Source organism: Engystomops pustulosus, chromosome 10, assembly GCF_040894005.1.
Source record: "Engystomops pustulosus chromosome 10, aEngPut4.maternal, whole genome shotgun sequence".
Taxonomy (NCBI): domain Eukaryota; kingdom Metazoa; phylum Chordata; class Amphibia; order Anura; family Leptodactylidae; genus Engystomops; species Engystomops pustulosus.
The window spans coordinates 95214979-95239828 of NC_092420.1; the positions used below are offsets into that span (position 1 = coordinate 95214979).

At 45.1% G+C, this 24850-nt stretch overlaps 2 protein-coding genes across 5 annotated transcripts in view; one reads left to right on the forward strand and one right to left on the reverse strand.

The window, feature by feature from the left end:
- The window catches only part of LOC140105009 (E3 ubiquitin-protein ligase RNF170-like), a 31535-nt gene extending 14494 nt beyond the window's left edge, over nt 1–17041 (reverse strand). The window contains exons 1-3 of one of the 4 annotated variants that reach the window (XM_072128849.1): nt 16840–17041; nt 5336–5469; nt 48–123 (exon numbers count right to left, since the gene is read on the reverse strand). In XM_072128849.1, coding sequence (XP_071984950.1) covers nt 48–123; nt 5336–5373 — 114 coding nt within the window. In that variant the 5' untranslated portion in view covers nt 5374–5469; nt 16840–17041. Of the gene's footprint in view, nt 1–47; nt 124–396; nt 506–5335; nt 5470–15936; nt 16228–16839 lie in introns of those variants that run through there. The other 3 variants (XM_072128850.1, XM_072128851.1, XM_072128852.1) reach the window with 3 other exon arrangements.
- The window catches only part of HOOK1 (hook microtubule tethering protein 1), a 48632-nt gene continuing 40583 nt past the window's right edge, over nt 16802–24850 (forward strand). The window contains exon 1 of the mRNA XM_072128848.1: nt 16802–17047. Coding sequence (XP_071984949.1) covers nt 16814–17047 — 234 coding nt within the window. The 5' untranslated portion in view covers nt 16802–16813. The remainder of the gene's footprint in view (nt 17048–24850) is intronic.

Sequence of the window (24850 nt, forward strand, 5' to 3'; positions counted from 1 at the left end):
CACACAGGTCACTCTTTCTGCATCACCTAAATCCTCTTTATACTCACTGTGAGGTTTGTTGGAGGGAAATTTCTGCTGTTGTTTCTTTGGAGGAACATTTCTGCTTTGTCAAATGTGCAACACCTGGAAATATAATTGTACTGATTAGTAACAATTAGAAATATTATTCTTCAAATACTACTATTAGTAAAATAACAATGCGCAGGTAAGACATGTATAATAATACAAAAAATGTATCAAAATTAGTAATAATATAATCATATAAATAGCGCATGGGTGCGTTCTCCTTGTCATCACATATTTATTGTCATGTGAAGTTTCTGTATATACTGTATATATTCCTGTATATATGGCTCCTGTATGACGTCGCCCATATAGCGCCCTGTATGCACACACCTCCTTGTCAGTCTGTATCTGGCCTCCACGTCTCTCTCCTGCACTATGAACGCTGTCACTAGTGAGTGGAAAACGTGGCTGCGCTTTATGAGAGGGGAGTGCTGCTGCCTGGTTCAAAGGCCTCTGTATACACAGATAGAAGAAAAATCTGAGATAAAGCAAGAAAACCCAGTGACCTAGAATCTGATAAACCAGCGCGTGCAGTTTACCAACACTGCTGCCCTCATTCAGCTCCAGCCAACGTGTACAATGTCAGGTTAACTGCTTCCTCGCTGCTCAGTCTGTTATATACCATATACATCATCAAAGCACTACAGCTTCCACCCCATATCTGTCAGAGACCAGAAAATGTGCTCATCCTGAGCTCCCTGTTTCTTGAATATAATCTCAAATCAGATACATTGACAAAGGATTGTATCTATTCCAGTAGGCCACTCAGGATCAGTACAGGATAAATAATGTCATGTATGTACACAGTGCCTGCACCAGCAGCAGAATAGTGAGTGCAGCTCTGGGGTATAATACAGGATGTAACTCAGGATCAGTACAGGATAAGTAATGTCATGTATGTACACAGTGACTGCACCAGCAGCAGAATAGTGAGTGCAGCTCTGGAGTATAATACAGGATGTAACTCAGGATCAGTACAGGATAAGTAATGTCATGTATGTACACAGTGACTGCACCAGCAGCAGAATAGTGAGTGTAGCTCTGGAGTATAATACAGGATGTAACTCAGGATCAGTACAGGATAAGTAATGTCATGTATGTACACAGTGACTGCACCAGCAGCAGAATAGTGAGTGCAGCTCTGGGGTATAATACAGGATGTAACTCAGGATCAGTACAGGATAAGTGATGTCATGTATGTACACAGTGACTGCACCAGCAGCAGAATAGTGAGTGCAGCTCTGAGGTATAATACAGGATATAACTCAGGATCAGTACAGGATAAGTAATGTCATGTATGTACACAGTGACTGCACCAGCAGCAGAATAGTGAGTGCAGCTCTGGGGTATAATAGAGGATGTAACTCAGGATCAGTACAGGATAAGTAATGTCATGTATGTACACAGTGACTGCACCAGCAGCAGAATAGTGAGTGCAGCTCTGGGGTATAATAGAGGATGTAACTCAGGATCAGTACAGGATAAGTAATGTCATGTATGTACACAGTGACTGCACCAGCAGCAGAATAGTGAGTGTAGCTCTGGGGTATCATACAGGATGTAACTCAGGATCAGTACAGGATAAGTAATGTCATGTATGTACACAGTGACTGCACCAGCAGCAGAATAGTGAGTGCAGCTCTGGGGTATAATAGAGGATGTAACTCAGGATCAGTACAGGATAAGTAATGTCATGTATGTACACAGTGACTGCACCAGCAGCAGAATAGTGAGTGTAGCTCTGGGGTATCATACAGGATGTAACTCAGGATCAGTACAGGATAAGTAATGTCATGTATGTACACAGTGACTGCACCAGCAGCAGAATAGCGAGTGCAGCTCTGGAGTATAATACAGGATGTAACTCAGGATCAGTACAGGATAAGTAATGTCATGTATGTACACAGTGACTGCACCAGCAGCAGAATAGTGAGTGCAGCTCTGGAGTATAATACAGGATGTAACTCAGGATCAGTACAGGATAAGTAATGTCATGTATGTACACAGTGACTGCACCAGCAGCAGAATAGTGAGTGCAGATCTGGAGTATAATACAGGATGTAACTCAGGATCAGTACAGGATTAGTAATGTCATGTATGTACACAGTGACTGCACCAGCAGAAGAATAGTGAGTGCAGCTCTGGGGTATAATACAGGATGTAACTCAGGATCAGCACAGGATAAGTTATGGCATGTATTTAAAAGTAACTACATTTTTCATGTAGATTAATTCTATTTTTATAAACCTTGTTGTAAAGTGGATATTAGGAGACATCTTAGTGTTCCTGGAAATGGCATACAGATGTGCAGAGGTGTTTATTTGTATTTCACATACAGAATGCAAGAAAAACATGTGGCACAAATCTCGACTCCTGGTTTACATGTTATTATCATCTATAATTGATTGTGTGTTATGCATCACTTACCAGCAGTGGGTGAGGGGATTGTTATGATAGAGGGAAATGATGCGGATGTAAACCAGTAACATGCGGAGCTATAGGACCCGCACTGCAGTCTTGCTTCATTGCTGAACCCCCCACTCATAACATACAAAGCAGCCATGATACTATGTTACAATTTCATCACTCCACGTGTCTGCAGCATTAAGGGGCTTCACGGTGGAGATTGAACGGTTTAGTTATAACTTTCCAATGATGTTTCGTTTAAAAGGAAATCTACCACCAGGATGAAGGATATTGCCCAGTATAATATGTATATAACATATACTGTGTTGTGTATATGAAGTATCTGTGATGTGTATATGGTGTCTGTAAACACTGTATGTGAGTATGTTACATATGGCACTGTATGTATGTGTAGATGCACATGAGCATATTTATATGTGTGAATATACTAATATGATTATTTTCTAAGTGGGAAGGGGTGCCCCATGCAGTAGCCTGCTAGAGGGCCCTGTCTCTCCTATTTATGCCACTGTGTGTTTAGTTGTTTCTTTTCTATTCTTTATTGAAACCCCAGCTCCCCCCCCCCCCCCCAAAAAAAGGGAAAACCCAAACTGGAGGGACACCATTTATAAGAACGCTGGATACCAGCACATATCAATGGAAGATGCAAATGAAGAAGCAGAGTAAAGAACAAGATGAAACAGCAGAATTAAAGAGAAGCAGGTAAAATGAGGAGACAACAAAGTTGAAGAAGTGGTAGGCAAAGTAAAAGAAGCAGAAAAAAAGATATAGAATAAGCAGAAACAAAACAAGAAAGGCGAAGAAATAAAATAAAGAAGAATAAAGAAAAAGAAGAGGAAGCAAAAGAAAAAAAAAGCAAAAGTAGAAGAAAGTTACGATGGAGAAGATGAAGATGGAGCAGAAGAAGATGGAGCAGAAGAAGATGGAGCAGAAGAAGATGGAGCCGAAGAAGATGGAGCAGAAGAAGATGAAGCAGAAGAAGATGGAGCAGAAGAAGATGGAGCAGAAGAAGATGAAGCAAAAGGAGATGAAGCAGAAGAAAATGGAGCAGAAGTAGATAAAGCAGAAGAAGATGGAGCAGAAGAAGATGGAGCAGAAGAAGATGAAGCAGAAGAAGATGAAGTAGAAGAAGATGGAGCAGAAGAAGATGAAGCAGAAGGAGATGAAGCAGAAGAAAATGGAGCAGAAGTAGATAAAGCAGAAGAAGATGAAGCAGAAGGAGATGAAGCAGAAGAAAATGGAGCAGAAGAAGATGGAGCAGAAGAAGATGGAGCAGAAGAAGATGAAGCAGAAGGAGATGAAGCAGAAGAAAATGGAGCAGAAGTAGATAAAGCAGAAGAAGATGGAGCAGAAGAAGATGGAGCAGAAGTAGATAAAGCAGAAGAAGATGGAGCAGACGAAGATGGAGCAGACGAAGATGGAGCAGATGAAGATGGAGCAGATGAAGATGGAGCAGATGAAGATGGAGCAGAAGTAGATGGAGCAGATGAAGATGAAGCAGATGAAGATGAAGCAGAAGAAGATGAAGCAGAAGAAGATGGAGCAGAAGAAGATGGAGCAGAAGAAGATGGAGCAGAAGAAGATGGAGCAGAAGTAGATAAAGCAGAAGAAGATGGAGCAGAAGAAGATGGAGCAGAAGAAGATGGAGCAGAAGAAGATGAAGCAGAAGGAGATGAAGCAGAAGAAAATGGAGCAGAAGTAGATAAAGCAGAAGAAGATGGAGCAGAAGAAGATGGAGCAGAAGAAGATGGAGCAGAAGAAGATGAAGCAGAAGGAGATGAAGCAGAAGAAAATGGAGCAGAAGAAGATGGAGCAGAAGTAGATAAAGCAGAAGAAGATGGAGCAGACGAAGATGGAGCAGATGAAGATGGAGCAGATGAAGATGGAGCAGAAGTAGATGGAGCAGAAGTAGATGGAGCAGATGAAGATGAAGCAGAAGAAGATGAAGCAGATGAAGATGAAGCAGAAGAAGATGAAGCAGAAGAAGATGGAGCAGAAGAAGATGGAGCAGAAGAAGATGGAGCAGAAGAAGATGGAGCAGAAGTAGATGGAGCAGAAGTAGATGGAGCAGAAGAAGATGAAGCAGAAGAAGATGAAGCAGAAGAAGATATAGCAGAAGAAGATGGAGCAGAAGTAGATGGAGCAGAAGTAGATGGAGCAGAAGAAGATGGAGCAGAAGAGGATGAAGCAGAAGAAGATAAAGCAGAAGAAGATGAAGCAGAAGAAGATGGAGCAGAAGAAGATGGAGCAGAAGAAGATGGAGCAGAAGAAGATGGAGCAGAAGTAGATGGAGCAGAAGAAGATGAAGCAGAAGTAGATGGAGCAGAAGTAAATGGAGCAGAAGTAGATGGAGCAGAAGAAGATGAAGCAGAAGAAGATGAAGCAGAAGAAGATGGAGCAGAAGAAGATGGAGCAGAAGAAGATGGAGCAGAAGAAGATGGAGCAGAAGTAGATGGAGCAGAAGAAGATGAAGCAGAAGAAGATGAAGCAGAAGAAGATGGAGCAGAAGAAGATGGAGCAGAAGAAGATGGAGCAGAAGAAGATGGAGCAGAAGAAGATGGAGCAGAAGTAGATGGAGCAGATGAGGATGAAGCAGAAGTAGATGGAGCAGAAGTAAATGGAGCAGAAGAAGATGGAGCAGAAGAAGATGGAGCAGAAGAAGATGGAGTAGAAGAAGATGGAGCAGAAGAAGATGGTGCAGAAGATAAAGCTGACGATGAAGAAAGATAAACATAAGAGTAAGAATCAGAAGAAGAAACAAATGAAGGTTTAAGAAGAATAGAATCTTCTATATGCAGAGGAAAACGTTTTGTTTTGCTCATTTTCGGGGGTCCCCTCTTACCTGGACTGGTCCTGGCTGCAGAGCGTGTGGCTGATCATGCTGCTATGGCTGAGGCTCTGCACGTCCTCACTGAGCACCAGCTGACAGCGCACTGTTGTAATTCAGTGTCATGGCACACAGACCTGCAAGTTACCCTGTAAATGATTAACCCCATGTCAAGGTTTTCATAATAAAACAGAACCCGCTGCGGCCAGGCGATGGAAAGTCACATGGCAGTTACCAGAATATACAATGGGTCATATTTACTAATAATGGAGCTCTGAGAATAGAGGTATAAGGATCTATGGTCATATATGGCTGCTTCATATCTGAATACAGGGGAACAAAAATGACAGATTCCATTATATAGTTGTCACCGGAAAAAATGCAGTGCACTGAGATACAGTATATAATTCCAATGTACAGACACATAACTGGACAGTATAGAGAACTTTCTAATGATCTCATGAGGAGTCAGGATATCTGCAGTGTTATAATATCACATGTTATGAATGATACATGGTACAGGGTCAGGAGGGGCCGGGATGTCTGCAGTGTAATAATATCACATGTTATGGAGGATACATGGTACAGGGTCTGGAGGGGCCGGGATGTCTGCAGTGTAATAATATCACATGTTATGGATGATACATGGTACAGGGTCAGGAGGGGCTGAGATGTCTGCAGTGTAATAATATCACATGTTATGGATGATACATGGTATAGGGTCAGGAGGGGACGGGATGTCTGCAGTGTAATAATATCACATGTTATGGATGATACATGGTACAGGGTCTGGAGGGGCTGGGATGTCTGCAGTGTAATAATATCACATGTTATGGATGATACATGGTACAGGGTCAAGAGGGGCTGAGATGTCTGCAGTGTAATAATATCACATGTTATGGATGATACATGGTACAGGGTCAGGAGGGGCCGGGATATCTGCAGTGTAATAATATCACATGGTATGGATGATACATGGTACAGGGTCAGGAGGGGGCGGGATGTCTGCAGTGTAATAATATCACATGTTATGAATGATACATGTTACAGGGTCAGGAGGGGCTGAGATGTCTGCAGTGTAATAATATCACATGTTATGGATGATACATGGTACAGGGTCAGGAGGGGCCGGGCTGTCTGCAGTGTAATAATATCACATGTTATGGATGATACATGTTACAGGGTCAGGAGGGGATGGGATATCTGCAATGTAATAATATCACATGTTATGGATGATACATGGTACAGGGTAAGGAGGGGCTGGGATGTCTGCAGTGTAATAATATCACATGTTATGGATGATACATGGTACAGGGTCAGGAGGAGCCCGGATATGTCTGCAGTGTAATAATATCACATGTTATGGATGATACATGGTACAGGGTCAGGAGAGGCTTGGATGTCTGCAGTGTAATAATATCACATGTTATGGATGATACATGGTACAGGGTCAGGAGGGGCCGGGATGTCTGCTGTGTAATAATATCACATGTTATGGATGATACATGGAACAGGGTCAGGAGGGGCTAGGATGTCTGCAGTGTAATAATATCACATGTTATGGATGATACATGGTACAGGGTCAGGAGGGTCAGGGATGTCTGCAGTGTAATAATATCACATGTTATGGATGGTACATGGTACAGGGTCAGGAGGGGCTGGGATGTCTGCAGTGTAATAATATCATATGTTATGAATAATACATGGTACAGGGTCAGGAGGGGCTGGGGTGTCTGCAGTGTAATAATATCACATGTTATGGATGGTACATGGAACAGGGTCAGGAGGGGCTGGGATGTCTGCAGTGTAATAATATCATATGTTATGGATGATACATGGTACAGGGTCAGGAGGGGCCGGGATGTCTGCAGTGTAATAATATCACATGTTATGGATGATACATGGTACTGGGTCAGGAGGGGCCGGGATGTCTGCAGTGTAATAATATCACATGTTATGGATAATACATGGTACAGGGTCAGGAGGGGCTGGGATGCCTGCAGTGTTATAATATCACGTTATGGATGATACATGGTGCAGGGTCAGGAGAGGCTGGGATGTCTGCAGTGTAATAATATCACATGTTATGGATGATACATGGTACAGGGTCAGGAGGAGCCGGGACGTCTGCAGTGTAATAATATCACATGTTATGGATGATACATGGTACAGGGTCAGGAGGGGCTGGGATGTCTGCAGTGTAATAATATCTCATGTTATGGATGATACATGGTACAGGGTCAGGAGGGGCCGGGATGTCTGCAGTGTAATAATATCACGTTATGGATGATACATGGTACAGGGTCAGGAGGGGCCGGGATGTCTACAGTGTAATAATATCACATGTAATGGATGATACATGGTACAGGGTCAGGAGGGGCCGGGATGTCTGCAGTGTAATAATATCACATGTTATGGATGATACATGGTACAGGGTCAGGAGGGACTGGGATGACTGCAGTGTAATAATATCACATGTTATGGATGATACATGGTACAGGGTCAGGAGGGGCCGGGATGTCTGCAGTGTAATAATATCACATGTAATGGATGATACATGGTACAGGGTCAGGAGGGGCCGGGATGTCCTCAGTGTAATAATATCACATGTAATGGATGATACATGGTACAGGGTCAGGAGGGGCTGGGATGTCTGCAGTGTAATATTATCACATGTTATGGATGATACATGGTACAGGGTCAGGAGGGGCCGGGATGTCTGCAGTGTAATAATATCACATGTAATGGATGATACATGGTACAGGGTCAGGAGGGGCCGGGATGTCTGCAGTGTAATAATATCACATGTTATGGATGATACATGGTACAGGGTCAGGAGGGGCCGGGATGTCTGCAGTGTAATAATATCACATGTTATGGATGATACATGGTACAGGGTGAGGAGGGGCCCGGGATGTCTGCAGTGTAATAATATCACATGTTATGGATGATACATGGTGCAGGGTCAGGAGGGGCCGGGATGTCTGCAGTGTAATAATATCACATGTTATGGATGATACATGGTACAGGGTCAGGAGGGGCCGGGATGTCTGCAGTGTAATAATATCACATGTAATGGATGATACATGGTACAGGGTCAGGAGGGGCCGGGATGTCTGCAGTGTAATAATATCACATGTTATGGATGATACATGGTACAGGGTCAGGAGGGGCCGGGATGTCTGCAGTGTAATAATATCACATGTTATGGATGATACATGGTACAGGGTGAGGAGGGCCCGGGATGTCTGCAGTGTAATAATATCACATGTTATGGATGATACATGGTACAGGGTCAGGAGGGGCTGGGATGTGTGCAGTGTAATAATATCACATGTTATGGATGATACATGGTACAGGGTCAGGAGGGGCCGGGATGTTTGCAGTGTAATAATATCACATGTTATGGATGATACATGGTACAGGGTCAGGAGGGGCTGAGATGTCTGCAGTGTAATAATATCACATGTTATGGATGATACATGGTACAGGGTCAGGAGGGGCTGGGATGTCTGCAGTGTAATAATATCTCATGTTATGGAGGATACATGGTACAGGGTCAGGAGGGGCCTGGATGTCTGCAATGTAATAATATCTCATGTTATGGATGATACATGGTACAGGGTCAGGAGGGGCCGGGATGTCTGCAGTGTAATAATATCACATGTTATGGATGATACATGGTACAGGGTCAGGAGGGGCTGGGATGTCTGCAGTGTAATAATATCACATGTTATGGATGATACATGGTACAGGGTCAGGAGGGGCCGGGATGTCTGCAGTGTAATAATATTACATGTTATGGATGATACATGGTACAGGGTCAGGAGGGGCCGGGATGTCTGCAGTGTAATAATATCACATGTTATGGATGATACATGGTACAGGGTCAGGAGGGGGAGGGATGTCTGCAGTGTAATAATATCACATGTTATGGATGATACATGGTACAGGGTCAGGAGGAGGAGGAATGTCTGCAGTGTAATAATATCACATGTTATGGATGATACATGGTACAGGGTCAGGAGGGGCCGGGATGTCTGCAGTGTAATAATATCACATGTTATGGATGATACATGGTACAGGGTCAGGAGGGGCCGGGATGTCTGCAGTGTAATAATATCACATGTTATGGATGATACATGGTACAGGGTCAGGAGGAGGAGGAATGTCTGCAGTGTAATAATATCACATGTTATGGATGATACATGGTACAGGGTCAGGAGGGGCCGCGATTTCTGCAGTGTAATAATATCACATGTTATGGATGATACATGGTACAGGGTCAGGCGGGGCTGAGATGTCTGCAGTGTAATAATATCACATGTTATGGATGATACATGGTACAGGGTCAGGCGGGGCTGAGATGTCTGCAGTGTAATAATATTACATGTTATGGAGGCTTTATACCTGGGATGTGATGTTGATTTATTATCAGGTAATAGTTATGAGTTCATTTTTCTCCACTCTGGGACTGTAGACTGAAGGGGTTATTTGCTTTCTACAGACACTATAGGGGGAATGTATCATATATCAGTGCTCATGCAAGCTACTCCTTCATGCTCATCCATATTGATTTACTATATTGTAATTATAATGTCCATATTATTTATTTCTTTACAGTAATTCTTGTATTCTCTTGCACTATAGTAAAATCCCTGAACTTTTGCTCTAAACCTTGATCCTTCCGGGATATTTTGGTAACAAGGAAAATAAAATTCCTTTAGTTACATTATCAATCAAACATTAACCCGATCATGTTCATGTCACAAGTATAATGGTCACATGACTGGCGAGCTGCCCCGCCGCTGCCCCCAAGTTAGCAAATATTTCTGGTAAGAATATCAGAGCCCGGAAACCTTCACATTCCAAGATTTCCACATCCAGGGAATCAGTCTATCACCTGCAGGTGGGGTACAGGGTCACTGCAGACTATTGCACCGGTGCTAATATCTAACGCCTATTCGGTATTAGGAACAACTAACAGTAGAATTTAATCTACATAACTGATACGATGACCCCATGGAGACCCATACTGGGTTCTGCTATGGACCTCCCTGTCCTCTATGTAGGTAAATGGGATGTGCCCTATATGCTCCATGTCAGTGCCGGCCTCTATATTCTATATATATATACATCACTGAGGAATGTATTGAATGTTGTATCACAATGAAGGAATGAACTGGGTGACAGGTAATAAATTCCTCCCATACGTAAGACACGGTCACACCTGCAGAGGACTACGTGTATGACGGGAAACCTTATGTGTCATGATAAGGAAAAGATGGTTACACAACTACTGTATACACAAGTATGTGCATCACTTATATATGTACTGGCATTGTAAATGGGATGTCCAGGCCACCGTAGTGAAAATCTATATACCCTGTAAGGGCAAGATAATTAAGGAGGGGGGGGGGGGGTCTGTTGGAGAACATGTGAATCTGAGGACCTCTCTATTTGTCATTGTGTAATACCCCACTTCCCCTGTGGGGGCACTGCAGGCAGAGTGAACACTTCCTGGATTTGATTACAGCTCATCACCAGGGGACCCGGCAGCACTTTTAGAATCAGCGTATTGGTCAGTAATATTCATCAGTATGTGTAAGCTAAATGAAGACATGGAGGAGGTGAAAATATTTGAATAATTGCGTTTCAGTAGTTGTAATCACAAAATCCCTCTGTGTGATCAAAGATGAGACAGATGTAAAAAGTGAAGAACTCAGAAAGCAGCGGCTCATAGCTCAACTTTATTCTAAAGAAATGTATCTCCAGGAGTGGACAGAATGGGGCTTATTTACTAAGGGTCCAGTGGATCGCACTTTCGGCGTATTTTAGAAATTTTCAGGATTTGCGCCACTGTGACAGCTATTTAGAAGGGGATTTTGGCGCACGCGATCGGATTTTGGCGCAATCGCGCCTACTTTCCTGCGACAGAAATTGGGGGCGAGCTGTCGGACGATCCGACTGATTCGGACTGAGCACGTGATTTAAGTTTCATATTGTGTCGCAAGACAATGCACTTACATACACCAGGAAGAAGAAGGTGAACTCCGGGGACCTGAGCGGGGAAGCGACACATGCAGGATATCAGGCGCACGATCTTAGTGACTCCCCGCACATGCACATTATACACGGACAATGCACTTACATGCACCAGGAAGAAGAAGGTGAACTCCGGGGACCTGAGCGGGGAAGCAACACATGCAGGATATCAGGCGCACAATCTTAGTGACTCCCCGCACAGCGCATTATACACGGACAATGCACTTACATGCACCAGGAAGAAGAAGGTGAACTCCGGGGACCTGAGCGGGGAAGCAACACATGCAGGATATCAGGCGCACAATCTTAGTGACTCCCCGCACAGCGCATTATACACGGACAATGCACTTACATGCACCAGGAAGAAGAAGGTGAACTCCAGGGACCTGAGCGGGGAAGCAACACACGCAGGATATCAGGCGCACAATCTTAGTGACTCCCCGCACAGCGCATTGTACACGGACAATGCACTTACATACACCAGGAAGAAGAAGGTGAACTCCGGGGACCTGAGCGGGGAAGCGACACATGCAGGATATCAGGCGCACAATCTTAGTGACTCCCCGCACAGCGCATTATACACGGACAATGCACTTACATGCACCAGGTAGAAGAAGGTGAACTCCAGGGACCTGAGCGGGGAAGCGACACATGCAGGATACCGGGCGCACGATCTTAGTGACTCCCCGCACAGCGCATTATACACGGACAATGCACTTACATGCACCAGGTAGAAGAAGGTGAACTCCAGGGACCTGAGCGGGGAAGCGACACATGCAGGATACCGGGCGCACGATCTTAGTGACTCCCCGCACAGCGCATTATACTCGGACAATGCACTTACATACACCAGGAAGAAGAAGGTGAACTCCGGGGACCTGAGCGGGGAAGCGACACATGCAGGATATCAGGCGCACAATCTTAGTGACTCCCCGCACAGCGCATTATACACGGACAATGCACTTACATGCACCAGGAAGAAGAAGGTGAACTCCAGGGACCTGAGCGGGGAAGCAACACACGCAGGATATCAGGCGCACAATCTTAGTGACTCCCCGCACAGCGCATTGTACACGGACAATGCACTTACATACACCAGGAAGAAGAAGGTGAACTCCGGGGACCTGAGCGGGGAAGCGACACATGCAGGATATCAGGCGCACAATCTTAGTGACTCCCCGCACAGCGCATTATACACGGACAATGCACTTACATGCACCAGGTAGAAGAAGGTGAACTCCAGGGACCTGAGCGGGGAAGCGACACATGCAGGATACCGGGCGCACGATCTTAGTGACTCCCCGCACAGCGCATTATACACGGACAATGCACTTACATGCACCAGGTAGAAGAAGGTGAACTCCAGGGACCTGAGCGGGGAAGCGACACATGCAGGATACCGGGCGCACGATCTTAGTGACTCCACGCACAGCGCATTATACTCGGACAATGCAATTACATGCACCAGGAAGAAGAAGGTGAACTCCGGGGACCTGAGCGGGGAAGCCACACATGCAGGATATCGGGCGCAGGATCTTAGTGACTCCCTGCACAGTGCATTATACACGGACAATGCACTTACATGCACCAGGAAGAAGAAGGTGAACTCCGGGGACCTGAGCGGGGAAGCGACACATGCAGGATACTGAGCACAGGATCTTAGTGACTCCCCGCACAGCGCATTATACACGGACAATGCACTTACATGCACCAGGAAGAAGAAGGTAAACTCCGGGAACCTGAGCGGGGAAGCGACACATGCAGGATATCGGGTGCACGATCTTAGTGACTCCCCGCACAGCGCATTATACACGGACAATGCACTTACATGCACCGAGAAGAAGAATGTGAACTCCGGGGACCTGAGCGGGGAAGTGACACATGCAGGATATTGGGCGCACGATCTTAGTGACTCCCCGCACAGCGCATTATACACGGACAATGCACTTACATGCACCGGGAAGAAGAAGGTGAACTCCGGGGACCTGAGCGGGGAAGCGACACATGCAGGATATCGGGCGCACAATCTTAGTGACTCCCCGCACAGCACATTATACACGGACAATGCACTTACATGCACCAGGAAGAAGAAGGTGAACTCTGGGGACCTGAGCGGGGAAGCGACACATGCAGGATATCGGGCGCACAATCTTAGTGACTCCCCGCACAGCACATTATACACGGACAATGCACTTACATGCACCAGGAAGAAGAAGGTGAACTCTGGGGACCTGAGCGGGGAAGCGACACATGCAGGATATCGGGCGCACAATCTTAGTGACTCCCCGCACAGCACATTATACACGGACAATGCACTTACATGCACCAGGAAGAAGAAGGTGAACTCCGGGGACCTGAGCAGGGAAGCGACACATGCAGGATAATGGGCGCACGATCTTTGTGAATTGCGGCAGAGTGCATGATTGTCGGACAACACACAGCGGGGATCGCGACAGGACCGGGTAAGTAAATGTGCCCCAATGTGTTGCTACATGCTACCACAAGGAGGCATCTTAGTCAGCCGGAATTCACCTCCTTCGTCTCAGTGTATGTGAGTGCTATTTTTGCGACACAAATTTTGTAAAAATTCCGAATCCGGCGGGTTTTTCGACGGCCACGACCCCCGATTTCTGTTGCGTGCAAGCCGGCGCCGATGCGCCACAATCTGATCGCGTGCGCTAAAATCCTGGGGCAATTCGGCGCTAAATGGAAAAATTCGGGAAACCCGGCAGAAAAACGCTATTCGGACCCTTAGTAAATGTCAATGCCATTAGTCAATCATCTCTGCTTGAAGAAATAAAGGGAGTGTTCAATTTTCTCAAGCTTATACTTGTCAACTCTCACAGAACATCAGTGAGGCTCCAAAAATGAGAGAAATTCTCTTAGGCTACATGCACACTGCCGCACCGTAGCACGGCGGGCACACGGCAGCGCGGGGAGAGGAGGAGGAGGTGAGCGCAGCTCACCTCCGCCCCTCTCCATAGCGATGTATGGCCCATAGAAGTGTATGGGGGACGTATATCGGCCGCATATACGTCGGCCGTATATACGTCCCCCATACTGTAGTGTGAATGCAGCCTTAGGCCGATGCCACACGTAGCGCTTTGTCTGCGCTTGCAAACGCAGACAAAGTCGCGCCCACCGGGGCGGGCCTCGGCCCGATCGCGAAACACCGGCGGCTTAACGCGAAACACCGGCGGCTCGTTCCTGATCACAGGCGTTTCCATAGAAACGCTGATGCGATCGGGCCGAGGCCCGCCCCGGTGCCCGTGAGTTTGTCTGCGTTTGCAAGCGCAGACAAAGCGCTACGTGTGGCGCCAGCCTTAGACTGTGAGATATTTTGACTTTTATCCTGTTACAGACAATACTGATTGCAGCATCTAAGGAGATCTAGGCGACAACGTGCACTCTGGGCGCCAGGTGCCTAGTGAACTGCAAGCATTAACCCTAAGCTAGGTGAGAAGCTTTACTGTGACAGTGCTCCAATCTATGCGAGGTGCCATCAGTCTGTACTCCAGACTACTGTCTGGAACAGAATAAAAAGTATCTAAAAATACAAAATAAAACAGTTTTACTAAGTTAAATAATTAAATAAAATCTCCCCATATTTGTCATCGCCGTGTTCCTAATGCCTCGATGCCCCTAAAAAATTTTCACCACGTCTCCAATAAAATATTTATAAAAAGTGAACAAAAAATTGGTGACCAATGAAAAATATGAGGTTCTAACTTGCCTGGACATATGACCGGTGCAATGGAATTTGCAATGAGCAGGGTCAGATTATAGGGAGGGCACCCGGCGTATGAGCCCTAGTGCCCCCACCAGACAACAGGAGGAGGGGGCCCACACCATCCTGCCTGCCTCCACTCCTTCCGCATGATCAGCAATGTTCTTCACCAGCTAAGGAGTGTATTAAGAGGTTCTGCAGAAGCTGAGGATTGTATTATGAAGTTCTGCAGCAGCTGAGGTGTGTAATATGAGGTTCTGCAGCAGCTAAGGTATGTATTAGGAGGTTCTGCAGCAGGTCAGTTGTTTATTAGGAAGTTCTGCAACAGCTGAGGAGTGTAATATGAGGTTCTTCAGCAGCAGGGGTGGAAATTATGAGTTTCTCAATAAGTTGTGATTTAATGGCACTATAGAAATAAAGATTTGTATTATTTATTAGTTAAATATTATGTATTAAGTCTTAGCTTTCAGGCATTGCTGTTAGGTTACATTCACACTACGTATGTTCGCCCAGGCGCCACTCACCCCTCCCCTCTCCATAGAGAAGTAAGTGGCCGGTGCCGTTACACAGTAAAATATACAGTAGGACATGTCCTATTTTTCTCCGTGCATGTCCTGATGAGGCAACGGGTGCTCACCGCACTGTGGCCGGACACCATAGACATCAATGGGATCCATCTGCAAGATATCTGTCCCCATTATGGCCATGTGAATGAGCCCTTACTCTGAATTAATTGGAGGACCCCTACCAGTTTTTCCTCCACCACACTTAATCCAGCCCTCGTAATGGGATATTCTTATTAACCAAAAATTAGATGGGTCATGTCATCCGAAAAAATTATTACCTGATTATTTTGTGGTAAAATTCAACTTCCCAAAGTTACTACTGTAACATGTCGCTCTCTATTTTGGAAAATCCCTTGCTGTTGGTGATGTACACCCCAGGTATTGCTGGGATACTGCCGCCATGGGTATACGATGCCCATAAAGCTCATGGATGGCCATATAATACACATAATGCCGACTTCACTTATACATATGGCGTATAGAGTATATACGTGAAGTTGACCCCAAACTTTTCCGTATACAGGCCGCAGCCAGAGCTATAAGCGGTGACAGGAGAAGCCGCACTGGACCAAAGGCCCATAGTACAAGAATGAAACTGGACAGCCCCTTTAAGGGCATCGGTTATAAATTAGGATTGCCCCTTTAAGAAATACTGTAGTATTGATATACATATTACATTTTTATTGATTTGGGGATTATTTACCCATTTATTAGACATTTTGTGATTATTAGGGTCACATTTTGCCATTTTACCCTTTATAACAGGGTTTTTTATGAACAATGTCACTTGTGTGAGGTAACTTCATGACAGGACCAATGTCTAGGACACCAGTCCTCTCATGTATGAGGTAAATTCTGATTATTTCCACACATATGTTGACTTTCATTCAGTAATGTCCTCCTTCATGGTGTTTTAGTCATGGACACGGTACTGAGGTAAAGTCGCCGTCATTTATTGTTTCGCGAGGCGGGAATAGCAGTAGATCCCGCCTTTACCAACAAATGTACCAATTGAAAAACAAGGGATTTCATATTCTTAGTTTTGATTGGTGCAAATCAGTGGCAATCACCCGCTGCGCGTCTGGAGGGCGTGGGCTGCACCTGTCATCCGTTGTGGGAGTGACTGGCTGCGCAGACGCTAGGGGGCGTGCGCTAATGTGCGATTCACCGAAGGGACTTACGTTACTCTGGTCGCGTAGGTCCTATTCATGGAACGCGCTCTTACGTCACTGTGCAGAAGGAGCTGTTCTTGTCGCCGTAGCTTGCTCCCTCCCTTCTCTGTGTTCCCAGGTGAGGTCAACAGGATCAGGAGGACGGAGGAAAAGAAGAAGTGACAGGAAGGAGATGGCCGGGAACGAGAGCGAGCTGTGCGAGAGCCTCATCATCTGGGTAAGAGGAGGGAAGGGGGCTGGGTGACGTCACAGGTGTGTGAGGGGGGCATCAGTGACGTCATGGATGTGAGGGGGGGGGGGCAGGTGGCAGTCACTACTGTGGTGATGGATGGAATTATTACATCCAGTCACTGTAAAGGCAGAAGACTGAACCATTATAACAGTATAATAATACATTATATTATATATACATTATATATAACCTCCGCCGCATGTGTACAGGACGCGAGGACGACGCTCGCCATTCACCGTAACACCGCAACGTTTACAACTACGGAGAAAATAATCTGCAGCTAAGGAAAAAATAAACTACAACGTCTACAAAAAAATAAAAGGAAGTAATTAGACTAAAATCATAAGCGAATCACAGGACGCGTAACACTGCGGTCTGTAAGTGTAGAACTACAAGTCCCAGCACGACACCCCCGAGGCATGTCACCTGCCACCAACACCTCATCATTATCTAATACCCACACACAGAATTATCTGTAACCGACGGCATTTGTATCGCTCTATTACCCTGCGTCACGCGTCCCAGACCCTAAAAATCCGTTTTTTAAATTGCAAAGTTACATATTATATTTCCACACATTACTAATCCTGTATTATACCCCAGAGCTGCACTCACTATTCTGCTGCTGGTGCAGTCACTGTGTACATACATGACATTACTTATCCTGTACTGATCCTGAGTTATATCCTGTATTATACTCCAGAGCTGCACTCACTATTCTGCTGCTGGTGCAGTCACTGTGTACATACATGACATTACTTATCCTGTACTGATCCTGAGTTACATCCTGTATTATACCCCAGAGCTGCACTCACTATTCTGCTGCTGGTGCAGTCACTGTGTACATACATGACATTACTTATCCTGTACTGATCCTGAGTTACATCCTGTATTATACTCCAGAGCTGCACTCACTATTCTGCTGCTGGTGCAGTCACTGTGTACATACATGACATTACTTATCCTGTACTGATCCTGAGTTACATCCTGTATTATACTCCAGAGCTGCACTCACTATTCTGCTGCTGGTGCAGTCACTGTGTACATGCATGACATTACTTATCCTGTACTGATCCTGAGTTACATCCTGTATTATACTCCAGAGCTGCACTCACTATTCTGCTGCTGGTGCAGTCACTGTGTACATACATGACATTACTTATCCTGTACTGATCCTGAGTTACATCCTGTATTATACCCCAGAGCTGCACTCACTATTCTGCTGCTGGTGCAGTCACTGTGTACATACATGACATTACTTATCCTGTACTGATCCTGAGTTACATCCTGTATTATACTCCAGAGCTGCACTCACTATATTGCTGCTGGTGCAGTCACTGTGTACATACATGACATTACTTATCCTGTACTGATCCTGAGTTACATCCTGTATTATACCCCAGAGCTACACTCACTATTCTGCTGCTGGTGCAGTCACTGTGTACATACATGACATTACTTATCCTGTACTGATCCTGAGTTACATCCTGTATTATACCCCAGAGCTACACTCACTATTCTGCTGCTGGTGCAGTCACTGTGTACATACATGACATTACTTATCCTGTACTGATCCTGAGTTACATCCTGTATTATACCCCAGAGCTGCACTCACTATTCTGCTGCTGGTGCAGTCACTGTGTACATACATGACATTACTTATCCTGTACTGATCCTGAGTTACATCCTGTATTATACTCCAGAGCTGCACTCACTATTCTGCTGCTGGTGCAGTCACTGTGTACATACATGACATTACTTATCATGTACTGATCCTGAGTTACATCCTGTATTATACCCCAGAGCTGCACTCACTATTCTACTGCTGGTGCAGTCACTGTGTACATACATGACATTACTTATCCTGTACTGATCCTGAGTTACATCCTGTATTATACCCCAGAGCTACACTCACTATTCTGCTGCTGGTGCAGTCACTGTGTACATACATGACATTACTTATCCTGTACTGATCCTGAGTTACATCCTGTATTATACCCCAGAGCTGCACTCACTATTCTGCTGCTGGTGCAGTCACTGTGTACATGGCATTACTTATCCTGTACTGATCCTGAGTTACATCCTGTATTATACTCCAGAGCTGCACTCACTATTCTGCTGCTGGTGCAGTCACTGTGTACATACATGACATTGCTTATCCTGTACTGATCCTGAGTTACATCCTGTATTATACTCCAGAGCTGCACTCACTATTCTGCTGCTGGTGCAGTCACTGTGTACATACATGACATTACTTATCCTGTACTGATCCCGAGTTACATCCTGTATTATACCCCAGAGCTGCACTCACTATTCTGCTGCTGGTGCAGTCACTGTGTACATACATGACATTACTTATCCTGTACTGATCCTGAGTTACATCTTGTATTATACTCCAGAGCTGCACTCACTATTCTGCTGCTGGTGCAGTCACTGTGTACATACATGACATTACTTATCCTGTACTGATCCCGAGTTACATCCTGTATTATACTCCAGAGCTGCACTCACTATTCTGCTGCTGGTGCAGTCACTGTGTACATACATGACATTACTTATCCTGTACTGATCCCGAGTTACATCCTGTATTATACCCCAGAGCTGCACTCACTATTCTGCTGCTGGTGCAGTCACTGTGTACATACATGACATTACTTATCCTGTACTGATCCTGAGTTACATCCTGTATTATACCCCAGAGCTGCACTCACTATTCTGCTGCTGGTGCAGTCACTGTGTACATACATGACATTACTTATCCTGTACTGATCCTGAGTTACATCCTGTATTATACCCTAGAGCTGCCCTCACTATTCTGCTGCTGGTGCAGTCACTGTGTACATACATGACATTACTTATCCTGCACGGATCCTGAGTTACATCCTGTATTATACCCCAGAGCTGCACTCACTATTCTGCTGCTGGTGCAGTCACTGTGTACATACATGACATTACTTATCCTGTACTGATCCTGAGTTACATCCTGTATTATACTCCAGAGCTGCACTCACTATTCTGCTGCTGCTGGTGCAGTCACTGTGTACATACATGACATTACTTATCCTGTACTGATCCTGAGTTACATCCTGTATTATACACCAGAGCTGCACTCACTATTCTGCTGCTGGTGCAGTCACTGTGTACATACATGACATTACTTATCCTGCACGGATCCTGAGTTACATCCTGTATTATACCCCAGAGCTGCACTCACTATTCTGCTGCTGGTGCAGTCACTGTGTACATACATGACATTACTTATCCTGTACTGATCCCGAGTTACATCCTGTATTATACTCCAGAGCTGCACTCACTATTCTGCTGCTGGTGCAGTCACTGTGTACATACATGACATTACTTATCCTGTACTGATCCTGAGTTACATCCTGTATTATACCCCAGAGCTGCACTCACTATTCTGCTGCTGGTGCAGTCACTGTGTACATACATGACATTACTTATCCTGTACTGATCCTGAGTTACATCCTGTATTATACCCTAGAGCTGCCCTCACTATTCTGCTGCTGGTGCAGTCACTGTGTACATACATGACATTACTTATCCTGCACGGATCCTGAGTTACATCCTGTATTATACCCCAGAGCTGCACTCACTATTCTGCTGCTGGTGCAGTCACTGTGTACATACATGACATTACTTATCCTGTACTGATCCTGAGTTACATCCTGTATTATACTCCAGAGCTGCACTCACTATTCTGCTGCTGCTGGTGCAGTCACTGTGTACATACATGACATTACTTATCCTGTACTGATCCTGAGTTACATCCTGTATTATACACCAGAGCTGCACTCACTATTCTGCTGCTGGTGCAGTCACTGTGTACATACATGACATTACTTATCCTGCACGGATCCTGAGTTACATCCTGTATTATACCCCAGAGCTGCACTCACTATTCTGCTGCTGGTGCAGTCACTGTGTACATACATGACATTACTTATCCTGTACTGATCCTGAGTTACATCCTGTATTATACTCCAGAGCTGCACTCACTATTCTGCTGCTGCTGGTGCAGTCACTGTGTACATACATGACATTACTTATCCTGTACTGATCCTGAGTTACATCCTGTATTATACACCAGAGCTGCACTCACTATTCTGCTGCTGGTGCAGTCACTGTGTACATACATGACATTACTTATCCTGTACTGATCCTGAGTTACATCCTGTATTATACTCCAGAGCTGCACTCACTATTCTGCTGCTGGTGCAGTCACTGTGTACATACATGACATTGCTTATCCTGTACTGATCCTGAGTTACATCCTGTATTATACTCCAGAGCTGCACTCACTATTCTGCTGCTGGTGCAGTCACTGTGTACATACATGACATTACTTATCCTGTACTGATCCTGAGTTACATCCTGTATTATACTCCAGAGCTGCACTCACTATTCTGCTGCTGGTGCAGTCACTGTGTACATACATGACATTACTTATCCTGTACTGATCCTGAGTTACACCCTGTATTATACCCCAGAGCTGCACTCACTATTCTGCTGCTGGTGCAGTCACTGTGTACATACATGACATTACTTATCCTGTACTGATCCTGAGTTACATCCTGTATTATACCCCAGAGCTGCACTCACTATTATTCTGCTGGTGTAGTCACTGTGTACATACATGACATTACTTATCCTGTACTGATCCTGAGTTACATCCTGTATTATACCCCAGAGCTGCACTCACTATTCTGCTGCTGGTGCAGTCACTGTGTACATACATGACATTACTTATCATTTACTGATCCTGAGTTACATCCTGTATTATACCCCAGAGCTGCACTCACTATTCTGCTGCTGGTGCAGTCACTGTGTACATACATGACATTACTTATCCTGTACTGATCCTGAGTTACATCCTGTATTATACCCCAGAGCTGCACTCACTATTCTGCTGCTGGTGCAGTCACTGTGTACATACATGACATTACTTATCCTGTACTGATCCTGAGTTACATCCTGTATTATACTCCAGAGCTGCACTCACTATTCTGCTGCTGGTGCAGTCACTGTGTACATACATGACATTACTTATCCTGTACTGATCCTGAGTTACATCCTGTATTATACCCCAGAGCTGCACTCACTATTCTGCTGCTGGTGCAGTCACTGTGTACATACATGACATTACTTATCCTGTACTGATCCTGAGTTACATCCTGTATTATACTCCAGAGCTGCACTCACTATTCTGCTGCTGGTACAGTCACTGTGTACATACATGACATTACTTATCCTGTACTGATCCTGAGTTACATCCTGTATTATACACCAGAGCTCACTCACTATTCTGCTGCTGGTGCAGTCACTGTGTACATACATGACATTACTTATCCTGTACTGATCCTGAGTTACATCCTGTATTATACTCCAGAGAAGCACTCACTATTCTGCTGCTGGTGCAGTCACTGTGTACATACATGACATTACTTATCCTGTACTGATCCCGAGTTACATCCTGTATTATACCCCAGAGCTGCACTCACTATTCTGCTGCTGGTGCAGTCACTGTGTACATACATGACATTACTTATCCTGTACTGATCCTGAGTTACATGCTGTATTATACACCAGAGCTGCACTCACTATTCTGCTGCTGGTGCAGTCACTGTACATACATAACATTACTTATCCTGTACTGATCTTGAGTTACATCCTGTATTATACCCCAGAGCTGCACTCACTATTCTGCTGCTGGTGCAGTCACTGTGTACATACATGACATTACTTATCCTGTACTGATCCTGAGTTACATCCTGTATTATACCCCAGAGCTGCACTCACTTTTCTGCTGCTGGTGCAGTCACTGTGTACATACATGACATTACTTATCCTGTACTGATCCTGAGTTACATCCTGTATTATACCCCAGAGCTGCACTCACTTTTCTGCTGCTGGTGCAGTCACTGTGTACATACATGACATTACTTATCCTGTACTGATCCTGAGTTACATCCTGTATTATACCCCCAGAGCTGCACTCACTATTCTGCTGCTGGTGCAGTCACTGTGTACATACATGACATTACTTATCCTGTACTGATCCTGAGTTACATCCTGTATTATACCCCAGAGCTGCACTCACTATTCTGCTGCTGGTGCAGTCACTGTGTACATACATGACATTACTTATCCTGTACTGATCCTGAGTTACATCTTGTATTATACTCCAGAGAAGCACTCACTATTCTGCTGCTGGTGCAGTCACTGTGTACATACATGACATTACTTATCCTGTACTGATCCTGAGTTACATCTTGTATTATACTCCAGAGAAGCACTCACTATTCTGCTGCTGGTGCAGTCACATCAACCAAACATAATATATAACATATACAAAATATTTACAATAACTCACTTGCTGGTCCAGCCCCATTCACACCTAGCAAAAACAACAATAACTCAACATACACCGAAATGATTAAACACTAAATACCATAACCCCCACCCAACTGATTATCACATCCTGCAGTTGCTGAATCAGATTTAGGCTACATGCACAAGACCGTGATGGGTACATACACCCCCCATAGACCGCAATAGCCGCACAGAACGGTCCGGTCAGCACAACTTGTGCTCACTGTATCGTTCTGTGGCCGCAAAAAGATAGAACATGCTTTATTTTAATGGGGCATTATTTTTAATGAAGAGGGGAGGGGTCCCCCTCCTCCTCTCCAGTGCGGCTCACCTGGGCGGGCAATCGTTTGTGTAAATGTAGCCTTAATATATTCCTTCTATAGTTTATATAAAAAAAGGGTTTGTCACATTGTATCACACAACTCTTTTCATTAGTCACTGCATTGCAACCGCGGCCCAAGTGGCCTGTTCTTTGGATGTCACAGGGTTTCCTCAATGATGTTGCTGACTGTACATGGACAGTTACATCATAGGGCTCCCCCTAGAGCAGTGGTGGCGAACCTATGGCACTGGTGCCAGAGGTGGCACTCGGAGCACACCTTCTGGGCACCCAGGCCATCGTCCCAGAACAGAGTTTCTAGACAGGACTCAAAACCACCTCCTGCAGTCCTTGGCCACCCAGTATGTGCTGTGATCAGGGCTATTCTAAAGCTACACATACTTAGCTGCCTGGAACTACAGGAGGAGCATGGAGGTGCAGACAAGGCTGCGTTATTATTGGAGCTCCTGCTCTGGGCCCCCGCAATTCTTCCTGTTCAGGGGACCCTGGAAGCTACAATGATAGTCAGAATTTCTCCTCTTTTCTCTTAGTTGTATTGGTGTCCTCAGGATGCCAATACTGTACAATTAAAAGCCGTTGCAAAACAGATAGCATGTTATCCTTTATTCTGAGAATCGGGGAAAACATTAAAAGGAACTTGTCAGTAAGATTTATATCCCAGGATTGTAGCTTCTCCAAGTGCACTGGGGGTGTCCTCACACTGCTGTGCTCTGTGCTCTCTGCAGCCAGTGTTATGTATTGTCCCTGGAGAGATGTGTAATCAGACCTCACACTGCTGTGCTCTGTGCTCTCTGCAGCCAGTGTTATGTATTGTCCCTGGAGAGATGTGTAATCAGACCTCACACTGCTGTGCTCTGTGCTCTCTGCAGACAGTGTTATGTATTGTCCCTGGAGAGATGTGTAATCAGACCTCACCCTGCTGTGCTCTGTGCTCTCTGCAGCTAGTGTTAGGTATTGTCCCTGGAGAGATGAGTAATCAGACCTCACACTGCTGTGCTCTGTGCTCTCTGCAGCCAGTGTTATGTATTGTCCCTGGAGAGATGTGTAATCAGACCTCA